A 26142-nucleotide genomic window follows, 5' to 3' on the forward strand; every position below is an offset into this window, starting at 1 on the left:
ATGGTTGTATGCCCCAAATATTCAAAATGTTGTTGGTGGCAAGAATTCTGTACAATGATTTTAGCTGAAAAGCATGAAGTCTTGAATCTTGCGTTGTTTTATATGTCAACTCATACACCCTGTGATATGAAATCAGTACATCAAAAATCTCTTCCCAGCTATTTTACAATCTGTATGGCACAGCCGTCAACATCCTTGTCCTCAAATTAAACTGGTATATTTTCATATTTTTGTTCCTCCGCCAGTTTTGCTCCATTATATTGGGCAAACAGACCAGTTCCCTACCTCCTCCTCCTCAAAAGAAATCATCAAAGACCAAACAGCTCTATTTTTGTTTCATTAGACCAGAGGACATTTCTCCAAAAAGTATGATCTTTGTCCCCATGTGCAGTTGCAAATCGTAGTCTGGGTTTTTTATGGCGGTTTTGGAGCAGTGGCTTCTTCCTTGCTGAGCGGCCTTTCAGGTTATGCGATATAGGACTCGTTTTACTGTGGATATAGATACTTTTGTACCCGTTTCCTCCAGCATCTTCACAAGGTCCTTTGCTGTTGTTCTGGGATTGATTTGCACTTTTCGCACCAAAGTACGTTCATCTCTAGGAGACAGAACGCGTCTCCTTCCTGAGCGGTGTGCCGGCTGCGTGGACCCATGGTGTTTATACTTGCGTACTATTGTTTGTACAGATGAACGTGGTACCTTCAGGCGTTTGGAAATTGCTCCCAAGGAAGATCCAGACATTCTTTTGATTTTCACATGATGTCAAGCAAAGAGGCACTGAGTTTGAAGGTAGGCCTTGAAATACATCTACAGGTACACCTCCAATTGACTCAAACAATGTCAATTAGCCTATCAGAAGCTTCTAAAGCCATGACATCATTTTCTGGAATTGTCCAAGCTGTTTAAAATCAGTCAACTTAGTGTATGTAAACTTCTGACCCACTGGAATTGTGATACAGTGAATAAGTGAAATAATCTGTCTGTAAACAATCGTTGGAAAAATGACTTGTGTCATGCACAAAGTAGATGTCCTAACCAACTTGCCAAAACTATAGTTTGTTAACAACAAATGTGTGGAGTCGTTGAAAAACGAGTTTTAATGACTCCAATCTAAGTGCATGTAAACTTCCAACTTCAACTATATATTTAGCGTCATATATAGTCGATTTAAGTATGAAAGTATGTGATTCTTAACCCAGTCATATAGTATGTCCTCTATTCCCCTTTATATCAAGTGTTTGTATGTTTGGTGCAACTTTGTATTTCCAGCTGTGAACAAAGACCTCATTGACCTAAGATTGAGCATTCTTTTCTAGGTTAAGGATTTAAATGTTACCTCGCTAACAAGCTCGCCAGCCTTCTTTGCTTGTTTCACATCCAGGAAATCTGCTGCCACCCAGCCCACGCCCTTCATCCAGTTCCGATCCGACCTGTACTGTTTCTGAATACACAAACAAGGAACAGCTCTCATGCCAGTTCGTCATTTTAAATACTCATTTGTTCTTAACTGACTTGCCTGGTTAAACACATGTTAATTTAATTCATACATTAAATACAAACCTTTTAAAGGTGCATTCATTCTGTAAAAGGTCCATATGCAAATAACCTTCAACATCTATGATATAATGATATCTGTATTTAGGGTAAAATAGAAAAATGCCAGCAGACATTTCTGGTGCTTTAGTTGTTCTGATGCCGCATTCATGCCCTATCGGAGTAATCAGAGGAACGATTGTCAACTTGGAACCACAACTTGGGAGCTTTCACTTGCTTCGAACTCGTTTAGAACGCTAACAACTAACTAGCTACAGCAAACATAATCTAAAAGTTCAGCTATCACGTGGCCCGCAATCAAATTATGGTGTTAAAAAAATATATATATTGTAAAAAAATATATATATATATATATTTAACTGCCAAAAATTGCTGTCATCAAAGTCATTTCTGTGGTAATAGGTTACGTCAGCGTTCAGCATATAGGGAAAGTTAGGGACCAGAGAGTTTTCAACTTGTATGTACAGCTTGGAAGCTGGCGTGAGCATTTTTTCCAAGTCGGGATTTATATTTACTATTACTCCGATTTGCTGTGAATGCAGCCTTAGACTTACGTGACTGAGAATGCTGGGAAATGTAGTTCCAGCAGGTAAAACTTACATCACTCAGTAGTCCGTAGGCCTTCTTGGCCCAGGCCACCTTCATGTCGCCGGGCAGAGTTGTGTACTTGTGCAGGAAGGTCCTGTAGTTGGTCTCAGTTGCCAGATCCTGGGCCTTCTTGGCGTGGGTCATGGTCAACATGTCCAAAGAGGCACTATGCTTGGTTTTAGTGTCCTCGTACTTCTTTCTGTAGTGGCGATCACTCTGCAACCGGGTGGCCAGAGCCGAGTGCGCCATCTGAGAGTCGTCAGTGACCATCTTCACCCCAATCATCTTCCCCTTAGTCTGCTCGTACTTCTCCTTGTATTTCACCTGGCCAGTCAGAGATTTCTCATTAGTGGCCGTTAGAAGAGATCCTTGAAAAGGACATTTAGCCCCATCCCTAACACTAACTTCTGGGACTAATCCCTGCCTACCATACCCTTTCTGATTGGTATTTTGACCAACCACATCCTGTTAAAATTAGCATTTGTGATTATGTTGTTGCTGTTCTTGTATCAATGCATTTCTGTGAGTGACAGAGATACTTAGCATAGTGCTATGCCTGGTACCTGGTCAAATAAAGGTTAACGAATACATTAAGGGGGTAACTCACGTTACTGGCCAGGTCTCTCTTAGCCTTAGCTGTAAGGATGGACAAGGAGTCCATGCGCAACTCAAAGCCCTTCTCTCGCTGTTGCTCCCAGCTACTCTTATACACTTTCTGAAATGAGAACAAGATCGAATGATGGAACATGTTAAAAGACAGACATGAATTGTAAATTGCCCAGAGCTGTGTTTGAATACTCATACTAACCGCACTGTTTGACATAAATTGCCCAGAGCTGTGTTTGAATACTCATACTAACCGCACTGTGTGACGTAAATTGCCCAGAGCTGTGTTTGAATACTCATACTAACCTCACTGTGTGACGTAAATTGCCCAGAGCTGTGTTTGAATACTCATACTAACCTCACTGTGTGACGTAAATTGCCCAGAGCTGTGTTTGAATACTCATACTAACCGCACTGTGTGATGTAAATTGCCCAGAGCTGTGGTTGAATACTCATACTAACTGCACTGTTTGACATAAATTGCCCAGAGCTGTGGTTGAATACTCATACTAACCGCACTGTGTGATGTAAATTGCCCAGAGCTGTGTTTGAATACTCATACTAACCGCACTGTTTGACATAAATTGCCCAGAGCTGTGGTTGAATACTCATACCAACCGCACTGTGTGATGTAAATTGCCCAGAGCTGTGGTTGAATACTCATACTAACCGCACTGTGTGATGTAAATTGCCCAGAGCTGTGGTTGAATACTCATACCAACCGCACTGTTTGACGTAAATTGAGTATATTATATGCTTATTGTTCATAGTATGGATACAGTTAATATGCCAAATGTTCCCGGATGTCGTACTAAATCCGCCAAAATACGAAGAATACAAGCAGTGGACACTTTCTGTGCTTTTAGGGCCCATAATGCAATTCTTCTGAAAATGGGCGGAGCTTCACAACGTTTTCAGATTTGAAGAAAATGGCAGAAATGATGCGACCGAAGTCCGAGAGTGGATACAAATTCATCGCTTTAACTAATTATGACAGATGTTAACATTTTGAGCAATGTAATAAAGTAATGACTTTCCAAATAAGTTACGTTATATGTTGGCTGAAGATTTGTTAGCTACGCCATCCTTACGAACCGCATAGCGTTACAGCAGTATGTTCATTTTTATCAGGATCCCCATTAGCTAACGCCGTAATGTAAGCTGATCTGAAAGGATACCGTTTGTTCACAATATACTAAAATTAACTAATAGTATGTAGTCTGCCAGAGTCCTTACCCCACTGAGGAGGTCTGCATTGGCTTTGGCCTGCCTGAAGAGTGGCTCATCTTTGTCCATGGTGTACTGGTGCATCATCTGTTCGTTGCCCGCCTTATACGTTAGCTGACGGGAGAAATAGCCAATCAAACACAAGCCGACTGAATACAGCCAGAAGAAAAGAGCAGGACAGGGTTATAGCAAATTATCAGCCAACCTCACCTTGCTCTGCAGTTCCTGGCTCTTCTTGGCGTGTTTGATAGAGGGAGTATCGGCCACCTGGGTGAACTTGACGTTGTCCACTTTCTGACGGTACTTTTTCTGTGAGAGGAAACAAAGTGAGGAGTCAACACTAAAGAAACAAATCAAAAATACAATAATAAACACACATACACACTCTACCCTATTATACTGACATCACTGAGAAGCTCTCCAGCCTTCTTGGCTTGGGTCACATTCAGAGATCCATCAGCCTCCCAGCCAACTCCCTTCATCCAGGTCAGATCTGAACGGTATTGATTCTGAGGGGGAGAGTGAAAGAGAGAGCGTGAGGGGGGGGGACAGGCAAAGAGTGTGAGACCGAAAAAGAGTTCACAATTCATTCATATTTGATAGTAAACACTAACTTGAATAACACCCATATAGATATTTTCCTAAATCCCTATTCACCTTCCCTTTGCTGTCCCGACCCTCTCACCAAACCTCAACCCTGAAGATCTCAAGTAAATTCAAACATACCTTATGACTGTTCAACTATAAGACCAAAGACCACTATTACCCCTTTAAACATTGGCTCTCAAATTCTATTATCTGCATGAGAGGATAGGCTGTTCATTTTAGTCTATCAAACACACATAGAACCCTCCACCAGTGCCGCCTATGGCCCACCCCTCTCTGCCTCACCTCGCTCTGCAGGTTATAGGCCTTTTTGGCCTGCTGTACTTGGATGTCGTCGGATAGGATGGTGTAGTGGTGGAGCTTCGTCCTGTAGTCCAGGTCGCTGGCAAGGGCCTGGGCTTTTTTAGCATGGCTCAGGTTGACCATGTCCATGGACAAGCTGAACTGGGACTGGTTCTCCTTGGAGTTCTTCTTGTACTCAATCTGTTGGGATTGTTGTGGATAACAGAGAGACAGACAGATAAGGGAGGAGATTGAGAATCAGGAGGTTGTGTGTGTGTGTGTGTGTGTGTTTTGTACACTGCATCATTTAGAGGGTTTTGTGAACTGTGTGCTGTGACTCACAATAGTATTGTGAGTGCCTTCAGAAAGTATTATATCCCTTGACTTATTCCACATTCTGTTGTGTTACAGCCTGATTTCAAAATGGATTAAATAGATGTTTTCTATCACCCATCTACACACAATACCCCATAATGACAAAGTGAAACCAGTTTTTAGAAATGTTTGCAAAGGTATTGAAAATGAAATACAGAAATATATCACAACCATGAGTGAAATCTGTGTAGAAGCACCTTTAGCAGCGATTACAGCTCTAAGTTTTTCTGTGGGAGTCTTTAAGAGATTATTCAAGCTCTGTCAATTTGGTTGTTGATCATTGCTTGACAACCATTTTCAGGTCTTTCCTTAGATTTTCATGTACTTTTAAGACAAAGCTGTAACTCAGGAACATTCACTGTCTTCTAGGGAAGCAACTGCAGTATAGGTTTGGCCTTGTGTTTTAGGTGAAAGGTGAATTAATCTCCCAGTGTTCAGTGGAAAGCAGACTGAACCAGGTTTTGCTTAACTCCCCAGTCCTTAATTATCACAGGCATACCCATAACATGATGCAGCTACCACTATGCTTGAAAATATGGAGTGTGGTTTTCAGTAATGTATTGGATTTGCCCCAAACATAACACTTTGTATTTAGGACAAAACGTGTATTGCCTTGCTGCAAACAGGATACATGTTTTGGAATAATTATATTCTGTACAGGCTTCCTTCTTTTCACTCTGTCATTTAGGTTAGTGTTGTGAACTAACTACAATGTTGATGATCCATACACAGTTTTCTCCTATCACAGGCATTAAACTCTGTAACTGTTTTAAAGTCACCATTGACCTCAGAGAAATCCCTGAGTGGTTTCCTTCCTTTCCGGAAACTGAGTTAGGAAGGACACCTGTATCTTTGTAGTGACTGAGTGTATTGATACACCATCCAAAGTGTAATTACTAACTTCACCATATTCAAAGGGATATTCAATGTCTGCTTTTTTTTAACCAATAGGTGCCCTTTGCAAGGAACTGAAAAACCTCCCTGGTCTTTGTGATTGAAACTGTGTTTGAAATTCACTGCTTGACTGAGGGACCTTCCAAATAATTGTTTGTGTGGGGTACAGAGATGAGGTAATCATTCAGAAATCATATTAAAAACTATTATTGCACACAGAGTCCATGCAACTTAATGTGTGACTTGTGAAGCACATTTTTACTCCTGAATGTATTTAGGCTTGCCATAACAAAATGGGTTGAATACGAATTAACATTTTAGCTTTACATTTTTTATTAAACTGTACACAAGTATCGTTGTAACGGCTGTTGGTGGAAGAAGGTGAGGACCAATGCGCATCATGGTACGTGTTCGTCATTTTAATGGTAAAGCTGAACACTATACAACAAGCAACAAAAGAACAACCGAAACATCTCCGTCAGGTGCAAAACACACTGAACAGAAATGAATTACCCACAACAACCCAGTGGGAAAACGCTACCTAAGTATGGTTCTCAGAGACAACGATAGACAGCTGCCTCTGATTGAGAACCACACCCGGCCAAACAACAAAGAAATCCAAAACATAGAATGCCCACCCTGGCCTAACCAAAATAGAGAATAAAAGCCTCTCTATGGCCAGGGCGTGACAATCGTGGACAAAGATCCGGGTGCCTTGTTAGGATCCGTCGCCGAGAGGGTAATCTACCTATACCATCAGTCCTATTAGCCAACGTACAATCAATCAGTAATAAAATATCCGACCAACGGGTCATTAAAAACTGTAATATCTTATGTTTCACCGAGTCGTGGCTGAACGACGACATTAAGAACATACAGCTGGCGGCTTTTAAGCTCTTTCGGCAGGATAGAACAGCGGCCTCTGGTAAGATAAGGGTTGGTGGTCTATGTATTATGGAAACAACAGCTGGTGCACGAAATCTAAGGAAGTCTCAAGGTTTTGCTCGCCTGAGGTAGAGTATCTCATTATAAGCTGTAGACCACACTATTTACCAAGAAAGTTTATCTGTATTTTTCGTAGCTGTCTACATGCCACCACAAAACGATGCTGGCACTAACACCGCAGTCATTGAGCTGTGTACGGCCATAAGTAAACCGAAACGCTCACCCAGAGGCGGCGCTCCTAGTGGCCGAGAACTTTAATGCCGGAAAACTCATCCGTTTTACCAAATTTCTACCAGCATGTTAAATGTGCAACAGAGACGTGTACAAAGCTCCCCCTCGCCCTCCATTTGACAAAATGACCATAATTATATCCTCCTGATTCCTGCTTGCAAACAAAAATTAAGGCAAGAATCCCCATTGACTCGGTCTATAAAAAAGTGATCAGATGAAGCAGATGCTAAAATACAGGACTGTTTTACTACCACAGACTGGAATATGTTCCGGGATTCTTTCGATGGCATTGAGGAGTATAACACCACATCAATCACTGCCTTAATTCATAAGTGTATCGATGACGTCGTCCCCACAGTGACCGTACATACAAACCCCAACCAGAAGCCAATAATTAAAGGCAACATCCGCATCGAGCTAAAGGGTAAAGCTGCCGCTTTCAAGGAGCGGGACTCTAACCCAGAAGCTTAAAAGAAATCCCGCTATGCCCTCCGACGTACCATCAATACAGGACTATTTTATTTATTTTACTAGGCAAGTCAGTTAAAAACAAATTCTTATTTTCAATGACAGCCTAGGAACAGTGGGTTATAACTGCCTGTTCAGGGGCAGATCGACAGATTTTTACCTTATCAGCTCAGGGATTCGATCTTCCAACCTTTACGGTTACTAGTCCTCTAACCACTAGGCTACCTGCCAACTAAGATTGAATCGTACTACACCGGCTCTGATGCTTGTCAGATGTGGCAGGGCTTTCAAACTATTACAGACTGCCCAGTGACATTAGTCTACCAGACGAGCTAAATTACTTCTAAGCTCGCTTCAAGGCAAATAACATTGAAGCATGCATGAGAGCATCAGCTGTTCCAGACAGCTGTGATCATGCTCTCCGTAGCTGATGTGAGTAAGACTTTTAAACAGGTCAACATTTACAAGTCCGCAGGGCCAGATCGATTACCAGAACGTGTACTCCGAGCATGCGCTGACCAACTGGCAAGTGTCTTCAATGACATTTTCAACCTCTCCCTGTCTGAGTCTGTACACTGCACATTGTCTCTGTACTGGTACCCCCTGTATATAGCCTCCACATTGTCTCTGTACCGGTACCCTCTGTACATAGCCTCGTTATTGTTATTATACTGCCGCTATTTAATTATTTGTTTTAATAACTGCATTTTAAGATGTTGGTAAAGGGCATGTAAGCATTTCACAGTGTTGTATTAGGCGCATGTGATGAATACAATTTTATTTGATTAAAAGAGCTGGAGCTGGAAGCGCGACAAAGGGAGATCTGAATCCGAAGCATTCCGAATCCAGTCAGGCCACCCTCAACAGAGTTTGATTTTGGTTGGAACAGCCGACTTGTACTGCCTTTCAACCAAAAGCAGGTTGATGTATATTTTACTCTGTTTGAGCAGATTGCCACATCCCTAAAATGGCATATTTGGTCACTGCTCCTCCAAAGAGTTCTTGTGGGAAAGGCTTAGAAAGTGCACGCTGCTTTCTCTTATCCAGAGATCAGATCATGACACTGTTAAAGCTGCTATTCTTCGTGCTTATGAGTTGGTCCCAGAGGCATACAAACAACAGCTTGTCCAGAACAGACTATGGGAGGCGCACAGTACTACATAGAGCCATGACTACATGGAACTCCACATCAAGTAACTGATGCAAGCAGTAAAATGTTGATAAAAAAATGAAAACAACTGGCCTTGATTGGGAGTCCCATAGGGTGGTGCACAATTAGCCCAGTGTCATCCAGGGATGGCTGGTGTAGGCCATCATTGTAAATAAAGGTTAAATACATGTTTTTATAACAATTACCAACAATGACGAGACAGCCTACAGGGAGAAGGTGAGGGCACTGGGAGTGTGGTGCCTATAAAATAACCTGTCACCAAACATCAACAAAACAAAGGAAGGGCCTCCCGGGTGGCCCTTCCTGCAGCGCCAGCTGTACCACCAGAGGCTCTGGGTTCGTGCCCAGGCTCTGTCGTAACCGGCCGCAACCGGGAGGTCCGTGGGGCAACGCACAATTGGCCTAGCGTCGTCCGGGTTAGGGAGGGCTTGGCCGGTAGGGATGTCCTTGTCTCATCGCGCACCAGCGACTCCTGTGGCGGGCTGGGTGCAGTGCTCGCTAACCAAGGTTGCCAGGTGCATGGTGTTTCCTCCGACACATTGGTGCGGCTGGCTTCCGGGTTGGATGTGCGCTGTGTTAAGAAGCAGTATGGCTTGGTTGGGTTGTGTATCAGAGGACGCATGACTTTCAGCCTTCGTCTCTCCCGAGCCCGTACGGGAGTTGTAGCGATGAGACAAGATAGTAGCTACTAAAACAATCGGATACCACAAAATTGGGGAGAAAAAGGGGTAAAAATGTTTTTTTAAATAAAAAAAAACAAAGGAGCTGATCATGGACTTCAGGAAACAGCAGAGGGAGCAGCCCCTTATCCACATCGACGGGACCGCAGTGGAGAAGGTGGAAAGTTCCTCAGTGTACACATCACTGACAAACTGAAATGGTCCACCCACACAGATAGGGTGGTGAAGAAGGCGCAACAGCCATTGTTTCATTCATGGGGACACTACGCCACCAAAGAATCTACAGGGAGACCTAGGCAGTTCAAGCCCCCTTTGGTGCTGCCGTAGATTTACATTAGAAGTGCCACCATTTCTCAAATCACTTTATATCTAGTGTAGCGTTGATTTAGACATCATGTTAACAACATACTTTCAGAATCTTAGCTAGCAAAGTAGACAAGTATTCATCATCATGAATCACGTTGACAATCGACTGGCAAATCATTGTCACATGAAGAGAAATTATAGATAAAACGTATCGGTGCTCATCTGCCATTGGACATAAACATTACATAAGTCGGAAATCGCATATTCAGCCATGTGTGGTTTGGAAGGAATCAGTTGCAAGAGTTGCAAAGCAATCACGATTTTGCTTCCCCTGCCTGCTACTCGGTGGAGAGGGTGTGTGGTCAAAGTCTGGGTTTAAGGATTTAAAACATCTGTCTTGAAAGGGTCTCTTTTCCAAGTTTAAAATGATAAACATTCACACGCAACACCATGGGCCAGAAAAGGCAGAGTGCATTGGCCACGCTGTCAATCCAGCATGACTTTTACTGTGTTCAAAACTATTGGAAACTTGGAACTGGGACATCTCAGACTTCAGTGAGTTCAAGACAACTGGGAACTCGAAAAACAAAAAAGCTGCAACTGGGAATTCCAAGTCGGGAACTCTGGCCTCTTTCTAGAGCTCCGACCTGAAGATCACTGACGTCATGATTCAACCTTGTTTTTTTCTGAGTTCCCAGTTGTCTTTAAGGCACCATAAATCCAAAGAATGTCAGACTTTGATGATAAAGTTTGATGTGAGCACAGCACAACAACGATCAGTCCAAAAATGCATTTTATGCTACTGCATATAGAGCATTCGTAAATTATTCAGACACCTTCACTTTTTCCATATTTTGTTATGTTACGGCCTTATTCTAAAATGGATCAAATTCAATATTTTTTCTAATCAATCTACACACAATAACCCATAATGACAAACAGAAAACAGGTTTTTAGACATTTTTGCAAATTAAATAAACAGATACCTTATTTACGTAAGTGTTCAGACCCTTTGCTATGAGACTAAAATTTGAGCTCAGGTGCATTCTGTTTCCATTGATCATCCTTGAGATGTTTCTACAACTTGATTGGAGTCCACCTGTGGTAAATTAAATTGATTGTACATGATCTTGAAAGGCACACACCTGTCTATATAGGGCATGTCAGAGCAAAAACCAAGCCATGAGGTCAAAGGGATTGTCCGTAGAGCTCTGAGACAGGACTGTGTCAAGGCACATATCTGGGGAAGGGTACCCATAAATATATGCTGCATTCAAGATCCCCAAGAACACAGTGGCCTCCATCATTCTTAAATTAAGTTTGGAACCACCAAGACTCATCCTAGAGCTGGCCACCCGGCCAAACCTGAGCAATCAGGGGAGAAGGGCCTTGGTCAGGGAGGTGACCAAGAACCCCATGGTCACTCTGACAGAGCTCCAAAGTTCCTCCATTGAGATGGGAGAAGCTTCCAGAAGGACAAGCATCTCTGCAGCACTCCACCAATCAGGCCTTTATGGTAGAGTGGCCAGACAGAAGCCAATCCTCAGTAAATGGCACAAGACAGCCCGCTTGGAGTTTGCCAAAAGGCACCTAAAGGAGTCTCAGACCATGAGAAACAAGATTCTCTGGTCTGATTTAAACCAAGATTGAACTCTTTGGCCTGAATGCCAAGTGTCCCGGCTGGAGGAAACCAGGAACTGCTCATCATCTGGCCAATACCATCCCTACGGTGAAGCATGGTGGTGGCAGCATCATGCTGTGGGGATGTTTTTCAGGGGCAGGGACTGGGAGACTAGTCAGGATCGAGGGAAGGATGAACAGAGCAAAGAGATCCTTGATGACAACCTGACAACCTCCAGAGCGATTAGGACCTCAGACTGGGGGCGAAGGTTCACCTTCCAACAGGACAATGACCCTAAGCACACAGCCAAGACAATGCAGGAGTGGCTTTGGGACAAGTCTCTGAATGTCCTTGAGTGGCCCAGCCAGAGCCCGGACTTTAACCAGATCAAACATCTCTGGAGAGACCTGGAAATTGCTGTGCAGCTACCGTTTTGCGGGCTCCTAACCAATTGTGCTATTTGCTAGTTTTTCTTCAATTTCTGTGTAGTATTTTGTATGTAATGTTGCTGCTACCGTCTCTTATGACCGAAAATAACTTCTGGACATCAATTACTCACCTCGACTGGACAAATATTTTTTTATTTAACTCGACGGAAATACTGCTTTCTCGAGAGACTGGAGTGAAGAAAAGACAGCGGAGGTCGAGCTGAGAATTAGTAGGCAAGTGAGTTAACCTCCATTACCATCCATTCTATTGGCCAATGTGCATTCATTGGAAAAACAAATGAATGATATACCAGTAAGACTATCCTACCAACGTGTCACTAAAAACAGTAATATCTTATGTTTCACCTAGTTGTGGCTGAACGATGACACGGATAATATCAAATCAAATCAAATTTGTCACATACACATGGTTAGCAGATGTGAATGCGAGTGTAGCGAAATGCGTGTGCTTCTAGTTCCGACAATGCAGTAGTAACCAACGAGTAATTTAAACTAACAATTTCACAACTGCTACCTTATACACACAAGTGTAAAGGGATAAAGCATATGTACATAAAGATATATGAATGAGTGATGGTACAGAACGGCATAGGCAAGATGCAGTAGATGGTATCGAGTACAGTAGATACATATGAGATGAGTAATGTAGGGTATATAAACATAAAAGTGGCATAGTTTAAAGTGTCTAGTGATACATGTATTATAAAGATGGATGCAGTAGATGATATAGAGTATATAAACATAAAAGTAGGGTATATAAACATAAAAGTGGCATAGTTTAAAGTGTCTAGTGATACATGTATTACATAAAGATGGCAAGATGCAGTAGATGGTATAGAGTACAGTATATACATATGAGATGAGTAATGTAGGGTATGTAAACATTATATAAAGTGGCTAGTGATAAATGTTTTACATCAATTTCCATTATTTAAGTGGCTGGAGTTGAGTCAGTATGTTGGCAGCAGCCATTCAATGTTAGTGGCGGCTGTTTAACAGTCTGATGGCCTTGAGGTAGAAGCTGTTTTTCAGTCTCTTGGTCCCAGCTTTGATGCACCTGTACTGACCTCGCCTTCTGGATGATAGCGGGGTGAACAGGCAGTGGCTCGGGTGGTTGTTGTCCTTGATGATCTTTATGGCCTTCCTGTGACATCGGGTGGTGTAGGTGTCCTGGAGGGCAGATAGTTTGCCCCCGGTGATGCGTTGTGCAGACCTCACTACCCTCTGGAGAGCCTTACGGTTGTGGGTGGAGCAGTTGCCGTACCAGGCGGTGATACAGCCCGACAGGATGCTCTCGATTGTGCATCTGTAAAAGTTTGAGTGCTTTTGGTGACAAGCCGAATTTCTTCAGCCTCCTGAGGTTGAAGAGGCACTGCTGCACCTTCTTCACAACACTGTCTGTGTGGGTGAACCAATTCAGCTTGTCCGTGATGTGTACGCCGAGGAACTTAAAACTTACTACCCTCTCCACTACTGTCCCGTCGATGGAACAGGGGGGTGCTCCCTCTATTGTTTCCTGAAGTTCACGATCATCTCCTTTGTTTTGTTGACGTTGAGTGTGAGGTCATTTGTCTGACACCACACTCTGAGGACCCTCACCTCCTCCCTGTAGGCCGTCTCGTCGTTGTTGGTAATCAACCTACTACTGTAGTGTCGTCCGCAAACTTGATGATTGAGTTTGAGGCGTGCATGGCCACGCAGTCGTGGGGAACAGGGAGTACAGGAGAGGGCTCAGAACGCACCCTTGTGGAGCCCCAGTGTTGAGGATCAGCGGGGTGGAGATGTTGTTACCTACTCTCACCACCTGGGGGCGGCCCGTCAGGAAGTCCAGTACCCAGTTGCACAGGGCGGGGTCGAGACCCAGGATCTCGAGCTTGATGACTAGTTTGGAGGGTACTATGGTGTTAAATGCTGAGCTGTAGTCGATGAACAGCATTCTCACATAGGTATTCCTCTTGTCCAGATAGTTAGGGCAGTGTGCAGTGTGGTTGCGATTGTGTCGTCTGTGGACCTATTGGGGCGGTAAGCAAATTGGAGTGGGTCTTGGGTGTCAGGTAGGGTGGAGGTGATATGGTCCTTGACTAGTCTCTCAAAGCACTTCATGATGACGGAGGTGAGTGCTCAGTTACCTTAGCTTTCTTGGGAACAGGAACAATGGTGGCCCTCTTGAAGCATGAGGGGACAGCAGACTGGGATAAGGATTGATTGAATATGTCCGTAAACACACCAGCCAGCTGATTTGCGCATGCTCTGAGGACGCGGCTGGGGATGCCGTCTGGGCCTGCAGCCTTGCGAAGTTTAACACGTTTAAAAGTTTTACTCACGTCGGCTGCAGTGAAGGAGAGGCCGCAGGTTTTGGTAGCGGGCCGTGTCAGTGGCACTGTATTGTCCTCAAAGCGAGCAAATAAGTTATTTAGTCTGTCTGGGAGCAAGACATCCTGGTCCTCAACGGGGCTGGTTTTCTTTTTGTAATCCGTGATTGACTGTAGACCCTGCCACATACCTATTGTGTCTGAGCTGTTGAATTGCAACTATACTTTGTCTCTATACTGACGCTTAGCTTGTTTGATTGCCTTGCGGAGGGAATAGCTACACTGTTTGTTATGTTTACGGTCACCTTGCCCTGGTTAAAAGCAGTGGTTTGCGCTTTCAGTTTTGCGCGAATGCTGCCATCAATCCACGGTTTCTGGTTTGGGAATGTTTTAATAGTTGCTATGGGTACGACATCGCCAATGCACTTTCTAATGAACTCGCTCACCGAATCAGCATATTCGTCAATGTTGTTGTTGGACGCAATGCGAAACATATCCCAATCCACGTGATCGAAGCAGTCTTGAAGCGTGGAATCAGATTGGTCGGACCAGCGTTGAACAGACCTGAGCACGGGAGCTTCCTGTTTTTAGTTTCTGTCTGTAGGCTGGAAGCAACAACATGGAGTCATGGTCAGCTTTTCCGAAAGGAGGGCGGGGGAGGGCCTTATATACATTGCGGAAGTTAGAATAACAATGATCCAGGGTTTTACCAGCCCTGGTTGCACAATCGATATGATGATCGAAATTAGGGAGTCTTGTTTTCAGATTAGCCTTGTTAAAATCCCCAGCTACAATGAACAAGCCAGTATCCCTTTCATTGCTGCTTGCAGCTTTAATCATTATCATATGAAACATTTAATCTCAAATCCAAACTGCTGGAGTATAGGTTCAAATAAAAAATGTTAGCTTCACTGTCCAAATACATATGGTGCAACAGCATGTTTATTGTGTTTCATATTCTTACCTCACTGGTCATCTTGGAAGCCTGAAGAGAGTGCAGGGTCTTGGAGTCGCTGACATTGCTTGTCTTATCTTTATTTTTCATGAAGGACTCTTTGTACTTAATCTGTAACACACGGCCACCGCCCAAATCACATCAGCCAGTCACGTATAATCAGATGACCAATCCCTCCCTCATTCTTATCCACTAATATCTCATTCTCATTACTTAAGAAAGGATTGTTCTTTGTGATTGTTCAGCTACAGGAAGGGAATGCTTACATCACTGGCCAGGTCCCGAGATGCTTTGGCAGCCTTGACGGTCAGCGTGTCGAGGCCGATGTCACATGTTTTGGACTTGGTCTTCTCCCAGTCCTCCTTGTATTTGATCTGGAATCATTTATATAAATAAAAACTACAGCAACCCTTATTCATATGGTATGTGTATAACCCTTTCGGAATATAGTGCATTCTGAACATATTCACACCCCTTGACCTTTTCCACATGTTATTACATTATAGCCTTATTCTAAAATGTTTTTTTCCCTCATCAATCTACACACAGTAACCCTATAATGACAAAACAAATTTTTTTGGTACTTTTTACAAAATATCTACTGAAATATCACATTTTACGTAAGTATTCAAACCCTTTACCAAGTACTTCGTTGAAGCACCTTTAGCAATGATTACAGCATCAAGTCTTCTTAGGTATGACGCTACAGCTTGGCACACCTGTATTTGGGGAGTTTCTCCCATTCTTCTCTGTAGATCCTCTCAAGCTCTGTCACGTTGGATGGAGAGTGTCCCTGCACAGCAATTTTCAGGTCCCTCCAGAGATGTTTGATCGGGTTCAAGTCCGGGCTCTGGCTGAGCCACTCAAGGACATTCAGAGACTTGTCCCGAAGCCACTCCTGCATTGTCTTGGCTGTGTGCTTAAGGTCGTTGTCCTGTTGGAAGGTGAACCATTGCCCCGGTCTGAGGTCCTGAGCGCTCTAAAGCAGGTTTTCATCAAGGTTCTCTTAGTACTTTGCACCGTTCATCTTTCACTTGATCCTGACTAGTATCCCAGTCCCTGCCACTGAAAAACATCCCCACAGCATGATGCTGCCACCACCATGCTTTACCGTAGGGATGGTGTCAGGTTTCCTCCAGACGTGACGCCTTCGAATCAGGTCAAAGAGTTCAATCTTGGATTCACCAGACCAGAGAATCTTGTTTCTCATGGTCTGCATCGTTTAGGTGCCTTTTGGCAAACTCCAAGCGGGCTGTCATGTTCCTTTTACTGAGGAGTGGCTTCCGCCTGGCTACTCTACCATAAAGGCCTGATTGTTTGTGGGCTTCATAGATAGTTGTCCTTCTGGAAGGTTTTCCCATCTCCACAGAGGAACTCTAGAGCTCTGTCAAGAGTGACCATCGGGTTCATGGTCACCTCCCTGACCAAGGCCTTTCTCCCCTGATTGCTCAGTTAGACCGGGCGGCCAGCTCTAGGAAGAGTCTTGGTGGTTCCAAACTTCTTCCATTTATGAATGATGGAGGCCACTGTGTTTTTGAAGACCTTCAGTGCTGCAGAAATGTTTTGGTACCTTTCCCCATATCTGTTCCTTGATACAATCCTGTCTCGGCGCTCGACGGACAATTCCTTCAACCTCATGGCTTGGTTTTTGCTCTAACATGCACTGTCAACTGTGGGACCTTTACATAGACAGGTGTTTCCCTTTCCAAATCATGTCCAATCAATTGAATTCACCACAGGTGGATTCCAATCAAGTTGAGAAACATCTCAAGGATGATAAATGGAAACAGGATGCATCTGAGCTCAATTTCGAGTCTCATAGCAAAGGGTCTGAATACTTACGCAAATAAGGTATTTATGTTTTTATTTTGAATAACTTTGCAAAAATGTCAACCTGTTTTTGCTTTGTCATTATGGGCAATTGTGTGTAGTTTAATGAGAATCAAAAAATATTTAATTAATTTTGGAATAAGGCTGTAAACGTAACAAAATGTGGAAAAAGTCAAGGGGTCTGAATACTTTCCAAATGCACTGTATATGCAAATGCAGAGCGAAAGCTATGTTGTTTGTATGTACTGTATAGAGTGTAACGTTTGGTATAGACCGTGGCGTGATAGAAAGATAGTGTACATGTGTATCTTTGGCTCTACTTGCATTGCTGAGTTGTTGAGCGTTGATCCTGGCCTGGACGATTTGAGGGGTATCTGTCACCGAGCTGTACTTGACTTGGTCAATGTGTTGTCTGTAGTTAACCTACATGGGGGAATCAGAGAGAGAGTCAGGTTTCCTTGATATTATGAAAGGGGTTCCGCATAGGTTGGTTTTGGTTCCAGTACTTTTTGCTATATACATTAACAATATTGGTTTGTCTGTAAAAAATTGTAACCTACAAGTGGGGCTGTTATGGTGCCCATATTACCGCCACATCTGTGGTGAAGAGTCATGATGGCAGTTAAATTTCACATGACCTTTAGTCACTAATTAGGCTTCTCCAAGCTCTGATGCCTATGCTGCTCTGTACCATCACTCATTCATATATCCTTATATCCTTATGTACATATTCCTTATCCCCTTACACTATGTATAAGACAGTAGTTTTGGAATTGTTAGTTAGATTACTTGTTGGTTATTACTGCATTGTCGGAACTAGAAGCACAAGCATTTCGCTACACTCGCATTAACATCTGCTAACCATGTGTATGTGACAAATAAAATTTGATTTGAGGATTTGATTTGATGCTGCTGATGGTCAATAGTAGCCTAGTAAACTTGATAACTGCCTGGTACTCAGCACTCTATTGTCCCACTAATCACTCTGACAATGAAAATGTATAAAAAATCTACTCAAACACTTCATGAGAGCCCATGAGCTCGTGTTGCGCAACATTTCTATAGGCTATGCAATTGCTTGAGAAAACAGAGTGATGGCCTCTATTAAAAAGAGGAGGATCCCATCAGTTTGTATAGGCTAGGACTACTATATTTATTTCTCAACTTTCCGAATATTAAGCACATTGCTTATCTTTACAACAGGAGCACAGCCTACCTGGCTGGCATGAAAATTAACCATGGGGAAAGTGTTCCTCCATTCACTATTTAAGTGCATAGTTGACATGTATTTTCCCCCTGGCCCTGTTTCGAGATAGGTGCATGATAATGGTCCATTCTAAATCTAAACAAATTTCACACATATATTATTTAGTATTTGTCAAGAACCGACCAAAACAATTATAGTCTGGTGGGTGACAATATTAACTTTGCCTTAAAGCTTGTGTGCAGTAAGGCAAGAAACGCATGGCTTTTTTTTAACATCTTTTTCAAAAAGTCGCACACCTCATGTAGCCTAGCCAACAGGTTTAAAGTGGCAAAATAACTTCTTGAAATTAAGCACATGAATCCGCTTTACAAAGGGTGTAGAGCCTAACTGGCATACATACGCAGCACGTGAGTTTCAAGTTCGGGGAATTTTCACTTTCACCATACAAATTCACCTTTATAATAAAAGCATTACATGCATAATCACATTTGCCGCCACTTTTGAGAATGGTGTTTTCCCGCTAATGGAACACTTGATTTAAACATATGTAGATTGACACTTCATTTTATTACGGCCACAGCTTCAGTGCACATCAATGCATTATTTACCAGAAAGTAGGCAGGCCCTCTTTAAAATCAAGTAGGTTGATTCATTTCTCTTTTTATTTATAAGTCTCTTTTATAAAAACTCCCACCGTACCTAACATCATTAATAACCTTCAGATGTATGGTACCATACCTAGTCTCAGGGATGGCTAACTCTGGAAATCCCTTCGGTCTCCCCAAAGTAAGGTAAATCAGCTTTTAGTTTCTTAGCATCCCATGTTCCCAAAGTTCCCAACAACTGGATGTACTGGTCCCACTCAGGTAGTTCAAAATATTGATTGGGGACCACTTTGCTGAGGAATGTGATTGTTTTTCTTGAGTGTGTTTGTAATGTTGTATATTTGTATTCTATAGTCATTTGTAAATTGTGTTTATGCAGAGCTCCCTTGTGAAAGAGACCTTGTTCTCAATGGGACTCCCTGTTAAAATAAAGATTAAATAAAGTGGTATATTGTAGTATTACTTATTTTGTGTGTGTGTGTGTGTATTCCGGCACAGCCAGAAGAGGACTGGCCACCCCACATAGCCTGGTTCCTCTAGTTTTTCTTAGCCACCGTGCTTCTACACCTGCATTGCTTGCTGTTTGGGGTTTTAGGCTGGGTTTCTGTACAGCACTTTGAGATATCAGCTGATGTACGAAGGGCTATATAAATACATTTGATTTGTTTTATTAGCTTGTGGTGTGTATACACTCACATCACTGCACAGTTCAGCATTGGGTCAGGTAAGGTTAGACAAATAGCTGAATGATTTAACGGTGAAACGTGTCAGAAGGACATTTATTAATCAATGTCGAACATGCAATAGTGTCTCACCCCCCTCCCCCACATCAAAAAGCATCAAGAAGCACTTACATTGCTGAGTTGTTGAGCGTTGATCCTGGCTTGGACGATGTCAGGGGTATCTGTCACCGAGCTGTACTTGACTTGGTCAATGTGCTGTCTGTAGTTCTTCTACATGGGAAGATGAGAGATGCAGGGTAGAAAGATACAGTATGTAAAGACATCTGTAGTGCTGCCTCTGAACATATTTTTTTCTACCCCTGAGTTATTTGAATCCTGTGGTAAAGATAATGGCCCCCAAAAACCATAGAATGTGGGCTGTGTTAGGTGTGAGACTTACGCACACAGTTGACAAACAAGTTCAGGGCACTTTATGAAAGTTAGCAATTGTGCCTGATAAAATGCTAAGGGGTCCTTAATATTTCAAAATGAAAAGCATTGTATTAGGGACAAATGATTCACTAATCCCTAAACCTCAACTAAATCTTGTAATAAATAATGTGGAAATTGAGAAAGGTGAGGTGACTAAATTGTCGTGGTAAAAACATATTGATACAACAGAAGCTATGATGGGGAGAAGTCTGTCCATAATACAGTACTACATAGAGCCAGGAGTACAAGGAACTCTATTCCACATCAAGTAACTCATGCAAGTAGTAATATTCGATTTTTTTTAAATGATAAAAATACACCTTATGGAACAGCGGGACTGTGAAGCAACACAAACATAGGCCCAGAGACACGCACACAAGATAACATATGCACTATACACACACGTACACATGGATTTGTGTATTAGATATGTGGTAGTAGAGTAGGGGCCTGAGGGAACACAGTTAATGTGTTGTGAAATCTGTTGTGAAGTATTGTAATGTTTTGAAAATTGTATAAATGCCTTAATTTTGCTGAACCCCAGGAGGAGTAGCAGCTGCCAAGGGACCCATAATAAATACAAATACAAAATGAGAAGAATTGAGAAGATGTGAAGTCAACGGTGCGCTTATGATTTAGATATTATGGGTTGAGCTAACTCTATATATTAGTCTAGTTTAATGGATGATCCACATTTAAAATGGTTTACCCAGCTACTAGACCCCCTTAAGTTGGCCTCTTTAAAATAGCCCACTTTTGAATTATACAGTCCTCAAGTGGAACCCTTGGGGTTTTTCTATCTGCGAAAGCACCCTGTTTTCTGGTTTTGGTTACTATGTCCAGTATGAGAGCCATGTTAAACTTATTTGAGGCGAAGGGGAAACTCACGTCCTTGAGTGGATCCAGTTTCCTCTGACTCTGGTAGCCTGGTGTGATGGTGGCTGGGTAGTTGTATTCCACATGGTCAGTTTTCTCCTGCTCATACTCCTGCTTGTAGGCAATCTGCAGGTCACAGAAACATTTGAATGAACGTTATTGATCCCCAGCAGTACCAATACAGACACACAGGCATGCATGAGACAGAACACATAGATGTGAGTACTGATGGCTGATAGGCATTATATGTGCCACATTTACCAATAAAATAAACAACACCATGAAATAGATTCATAAAGAAAGAACCTGTGTGGCTCAGTCCTGTGAGGCTTAGTTGGTAGAGTATGGCACTTGCAACTTCAGGATCATGGGTTCTATTCGCACTGGGGCCACCCACATGAAAATGTGTAACAGGTGGGGCCTCAGATGGTCAACCTTAAAAGGTTCTGATTAATTTCCTGACTTCCCTATATAAAGTGAATTCTAATCAGGCACTTGGAGAGACTCCTTTACCTTGGGTCATATTAATGTGCCTGCTTTGTTTGAATAAGGTTGAACATCATGGTGAAGCTGAAGCAGACCGCTCTAGGTGGTTCTTGGTGAAACTGATGTGACTCTAAGGATGCACTAATTGTAATTGCTTATCCAACCTCTGTTTTTTCTTTGTTAATGTGTCATTCCACGATTAGAGTGCCTTTTTTGTAAAAATAAAAAAAAACAATATTTCACGCAATTTTAACATTCTGTTAAAAATATCACGTTCAACTTCATAAACAAGTCTCTCACCGTTGCCGCCTGCTATAGACCACCCTCTGCCCCCAGCTGTGCTCTGGACACCATATGTGAACTGATTGCCCCCCCATCTATCGTCAGAGCTCGTGCTGCTAGGCGACCTAAACTGGAACATGCTTTAAAACCCCAGCCATCCTACAATCTAAACTTGATGCCCTCAATCTCACACAAATTATCAATGAACCTACCAGGTACCTCCCCAAAGCCTTAAACACGGGCACCCTCATAGATATCATCCTAACCAACTTGCCCTCTAAATACACCTCTGCTGTCTTCAACCAAGATCTCAGCGATCACTGCCTCATTGCCTGCATCCGTAATGGGTCAGCGGTCAAACGACCTCCACTCATCACTGTCAAACGCTCCCTGAAACACTTCAGGGAGCAGGCCTTTCTAATCGACCTGGCCGGGGTATCCTGGAAGGATATTGATCTCATCCCGTCAGTAGAGGATGCCTGGATATAAAAAAAAAAGCCTTCCTAACCATCTTAAATAAACATGCCCCATTCAAGAAATTTAGAACCAGGAACAGATATAGCCCTTGGTTCTCCCCAGACCTGACTGCCCTTAACCAACACAAAAACATCCTATGGCGTTCTGCATTAGCATCGAACAGCCCCCGTGATATGCAGCTGTTCAGGGAAAATAGAAACCATTATACACAGGCAGTTAGAAAAGCCAAGGCTAGCTTTTTCAAGCAGAAATTTGCTTCCTGCAACACTAACTCAAAAAAGTTCTGGGACACTGTAAAGTCCATGGAGAATAAGAACACCTCCTCCCAGCTGTCCACTGCACTGAAGATAGGAAACACTGTCACCACTGATAAATCCACCATAATTGAGAATTTCAATAAGCATTTTTCTACGGCTGGCCATGCTTTCCACCTGGCTACTCCTACCCCGGTCAACAGCACTGCACCCCCCACAGCAACTCGCCCAAGCCTTCCCCATTTCTCCTTCTCCCAAATCCGTTCAGCTGATGTTCTGAAAGAGCTGAAAAATCTGGACCCTATCAAATCAGCCGGGCTAGACAATCTGGACCCTTTCTTTCTAAAATGATCTGCCGAAATTGTTGCCACCCCTATTACTAGCCTGTTCAACCTCTCTTTCGTGTCGTCTGAGATTCCCAAAGATAGGAAAGCAGCTGCGGTCATCCCCCTCTTCAAAGGGGGGTGACACTTTTGACCCAAACTGCTACAGACCTATATCTATCCTACCATTTCTTTCTAAGGTCTTCGAAAGCCAAGTCAACAAACAGATTACCGACCATTTCGAATCTCACCATACCTTCTCTGCTATGCAATCTGGTTTCAGAGCTGGTCATGGGTGCACCTCAGCCACGCTCAAGGTCCTAAACGATATCTTAACCGCCATCGATAAGAAACATAACTGTGCAGCCGTATTCATTGATCTGGCCAAGGCTTTCGACTCTGTCAATCACCACATCCTCATCGGCAGACTCGACAGCCTTGGTTTCTCAAATGATTGCCTCGCTTGGTTCAACAACTACTTCTCTGATAGAGTTCAGTGTGTCAAATCGGAGGGTCTGCTGTCCGGACCTCTGGCAGTCTCTATGGGGGTGCCACAGGGTTCAATTCTTGGACCGACTCTCTTCTCTGTATACATCAATGAGGTCGCTCTTGCTGCTGGTGAGTCTCTGATCCACCTCTACGCAGACGACACCATTCTGTATACTTCTGGCCCTTCTTTGGACACTGTGTTAACAAGCCTCCAGGCAAGCTTAAATGCCATACAACTCTCCTTCCGTGGCCTCCAATTGCTCTTAAATACAAGTAAAACTAAATGCATGCTCTTCAACCGATCGCTACCTGCACCTGACCGCCTGTCCAACATCACTACTCTGGACGGCTCTGACTTAGAATACGTGGACAACTACAAATACTTAGGTGTCTGGTTAGACTGTAAACTCTCCTTCCAGACCCATATCAAACATCTCCAATCTAAAGTTAAATCTAGAATTGGCTTCCTATTTCGCAACAAAGCATCCTTCACTCATGCTGCCAAACATACCCTTGTAAAACTGACCATCCTACCAATCCTCGACTTTAGTGATGTCATTTACAAAATAGCCTCCAATACCGTACTCAATAAATTGGATGCAGTCTACCACAGTGCAATCCGTTTTGTCACCAAAGCCCCATATACTACCCACCATTGCGACCTGTACGCTCTCGTTGGCTGGCCCTCGCTTCATACTCGTCGCCAAACCCACTGGCTCCATGTCATCTACAAGACCCTGCTAGGTAAAGTCCCCCCTTATCTCAGCTCGCTGGTCACCATAGCATCTCCCACCTGTAGCACACGCTCCAGCAGGTATATCTCTCTAGTCACCCCCAAAACCAATTATTTCTTTGGCCGCCTCTCCTTCCAGTTCTCTGCTGCCAATGACTGGAACGAACTACAAAAATCTCTGAAACTGGAAACACTTATCTCCCTCACTAGCTTTAAGCACCAACTGTCAGAGCAGCTCACAGATTACTGCACCTGTACATAGCCCACCTATAATTTAGCCCAAACAACTACCTCTTTCCCTACTGTATTTAATTTATTTATTTATTTTGCTCCTTTGCACCCCATTATTTTTATTTCTACTTTGCACATTCTTCCATTGCAAGTCTACCATTCCAGTGTTTTACTTGCTATATTGTATTTACTTTGCCACCATGGCCTTTTTTTTATCTCACCTCATTTGCTCACATCGTATATAGACTTGTTTATACTGTATTATTGACTCTATGTTTGTTTTACTCCATGTGTAACTCTGTGTCGTTGTATGTGTCGAACTGCTTTGCTTTATCTTGGCCAGGTCGCATTGTAAATGAGAACTTGTTCTCAACTTGCCTACCTGGTTAAATAAAGGTTAAATAAAATAAAATTAAAATAAATAAATAACAAACATGCTTTTCTAGCTCAAATTTAGAAAACATTTTATAAATGAGGGACATTCCAAAAGGGGGATTTTCAGAGAAAACAAATAACTTAATTTAATAAATAAAAAACTGCTATTGGAATTTTATATGTTATGTTATGTTTAGTAAGGGGAACATATGTATGTGATCCAACTGTTAGATTAAGTGTTTCATCAAAATGTATACGCATAATTCCTGAGAGACATAGAAGGGACTCTATTCGTGGAACAAAACTAAGAATTAGAGCCACTTCCCACGGTGTTGCAGTGCAGTGCCAGGATAATTGTAGAACTTATTGAGTGAACCTGCTTTTTGATAACCTAAAAGTGAGACTTATTGCGTAAACACGCATGTGTAATTGGTGACAGTTTCAAATGACTATTGGGTACATCCTAACAATTTCTATTCTAACCTAATCAATGACTTATCCTTGTAATACAGTTGCAATTGTGGTAGAGTTGGTCTTAAAGAAACAATGTATATTTTTTACAAGAAACCTTAGTATTGCTCAACAACAGAATCCTATTTTTCTAAATAAAAGCTTTTTTTGTATTCTGGTGTACTACTACTTCTATCATTTATTTGATAGGCCTGTGTTAGGAGCCTTAGTTTGGAGCTACCCTTTGCTCCTGTCTAAACTAATGGGTGGCAAAGTGTAGCTAATGTCTATCTGGTCACACATACACAACTGTAAGTCACTTTGGATAAAGACGTCTGCTAACTGGAGTATATAGTGCCTTCGGAAAATATTCACACCCCTTTAAAAAAAAATTGTTACAGCCTGCATTTAAAATGGATTGATTGAATTGAGAGTTTGTGTCACTGATCTACACACAATACCCCATAACATCGAAGTGGAATTTTGTTTGTGGAACATTTTTGAAATTAATACAAATTTAAAGCTTGAAACCCGTTTGTTATGGCAATACCTAAAAAAAAGTTAAGGAGTACAAATGTGTTTGACACATCACATACAGTTGAAGTCGGAAGTGTACATACACCTTAGCCAAATACATTTAAACTCAGTTTTTCACAATTCCTGACATTTAATCCTAAAAAAAAATCCGTATTTTTATTTTTTATTTTTACAAAAACACAAGCAAGGGGTAACATTAAAGTATTAGAACATGAAGGACAAACACTACAGCATCAAGACACTATCAAACATGTATCAGTCTTTCCGCAGCAGAGCCATCCTTATGTGTGAGGGTGCGTGTGCATGATAGTGATATAAAATATGTCATAGTTTCCTTTTTCATGATCACAATGTTGTGAAACCTGAACCCTCCAAGATTCCCAATAGCTGTCCCTCAACCATTTGAACAAAATACCCTTTTCAAACATCTTTCCCATAAATACAGGTATTTTATCAACCATCACATTTGAGTTCAGCCATAATATTTGTTGTAATATTTGTTCTATCTTTTCAGGGGGATGAAATTGAAATTGTAGCCAGCTCTGCAATGCCTGTTTGAAAAAGA

General features: G+C 42.4%; 1 protein-coding gene across 3 annotated transcripts in view; it reads right to left on the minus strand.

Moving 5' to 3' along the window:
• nrap (nebulin-related anchoring protein) overlaps positions 1-26142 on the minus strand; it is a 105680-nt gene that overhangs the window by 46226 nt on the left and 33312 nt on the right. For all 3 annotated transcript variants that reach the window (XM_065002373.1, XM_065002372.1, XM_065002371.1), the window contains 12 exons: positions 20953-21066; positions 19765-19863; positions 17423-17521; positions 15535-15642; positions 15278-15379; positions 4865-5062; positions 4378-4482; positions 4184-4282; positions 3983-4087; positions 2748-2855; positions 2153-2464; positions 1335-1439 (listed from right to left, as the gene is read on the minus strand). In XM_065002373.1, coding sequence (XP_064858445.1) covers positions 1335-1439; positions 2153-2464; positions 2748-2855; positions 3983-4087; positions 4184-4282; positions 4378-4482; positions 4865-5062; positions 15278-15379; positions 15535-15642; positions 17423-17521; positions 19765-19863; positions 20953-21066 — 1554 coding nt within the window. The remainder of the gene's footprint in view (positions 1-1334; positions 1440-2152; positions 2465-2747; positions 2856-3982; positions 4088-4183; positions 4283-4377; positions 4483-4864; positions 5063-15277; positions 15380-15534; positions 15643-17422; positions 17522-19764; positions 19864-20952; positions 21067-26142) is intronic.

The sequence above is a fragment of the Oncorhynchus nerka genome, linkage group LG16 (assembly GCF_034236695.1).
Source record: "Oncorhynchus nerka isolate Pitt River linkage group LG16, Oner_Uvic_2.0, whole genome shotgun sequence".
NCBI lineage: Eukaryota > Metazoa > Chordata > Actinopteri > Salmoniformes > Salmonidae > Oncorhynchus > Oncorhynchus nerka.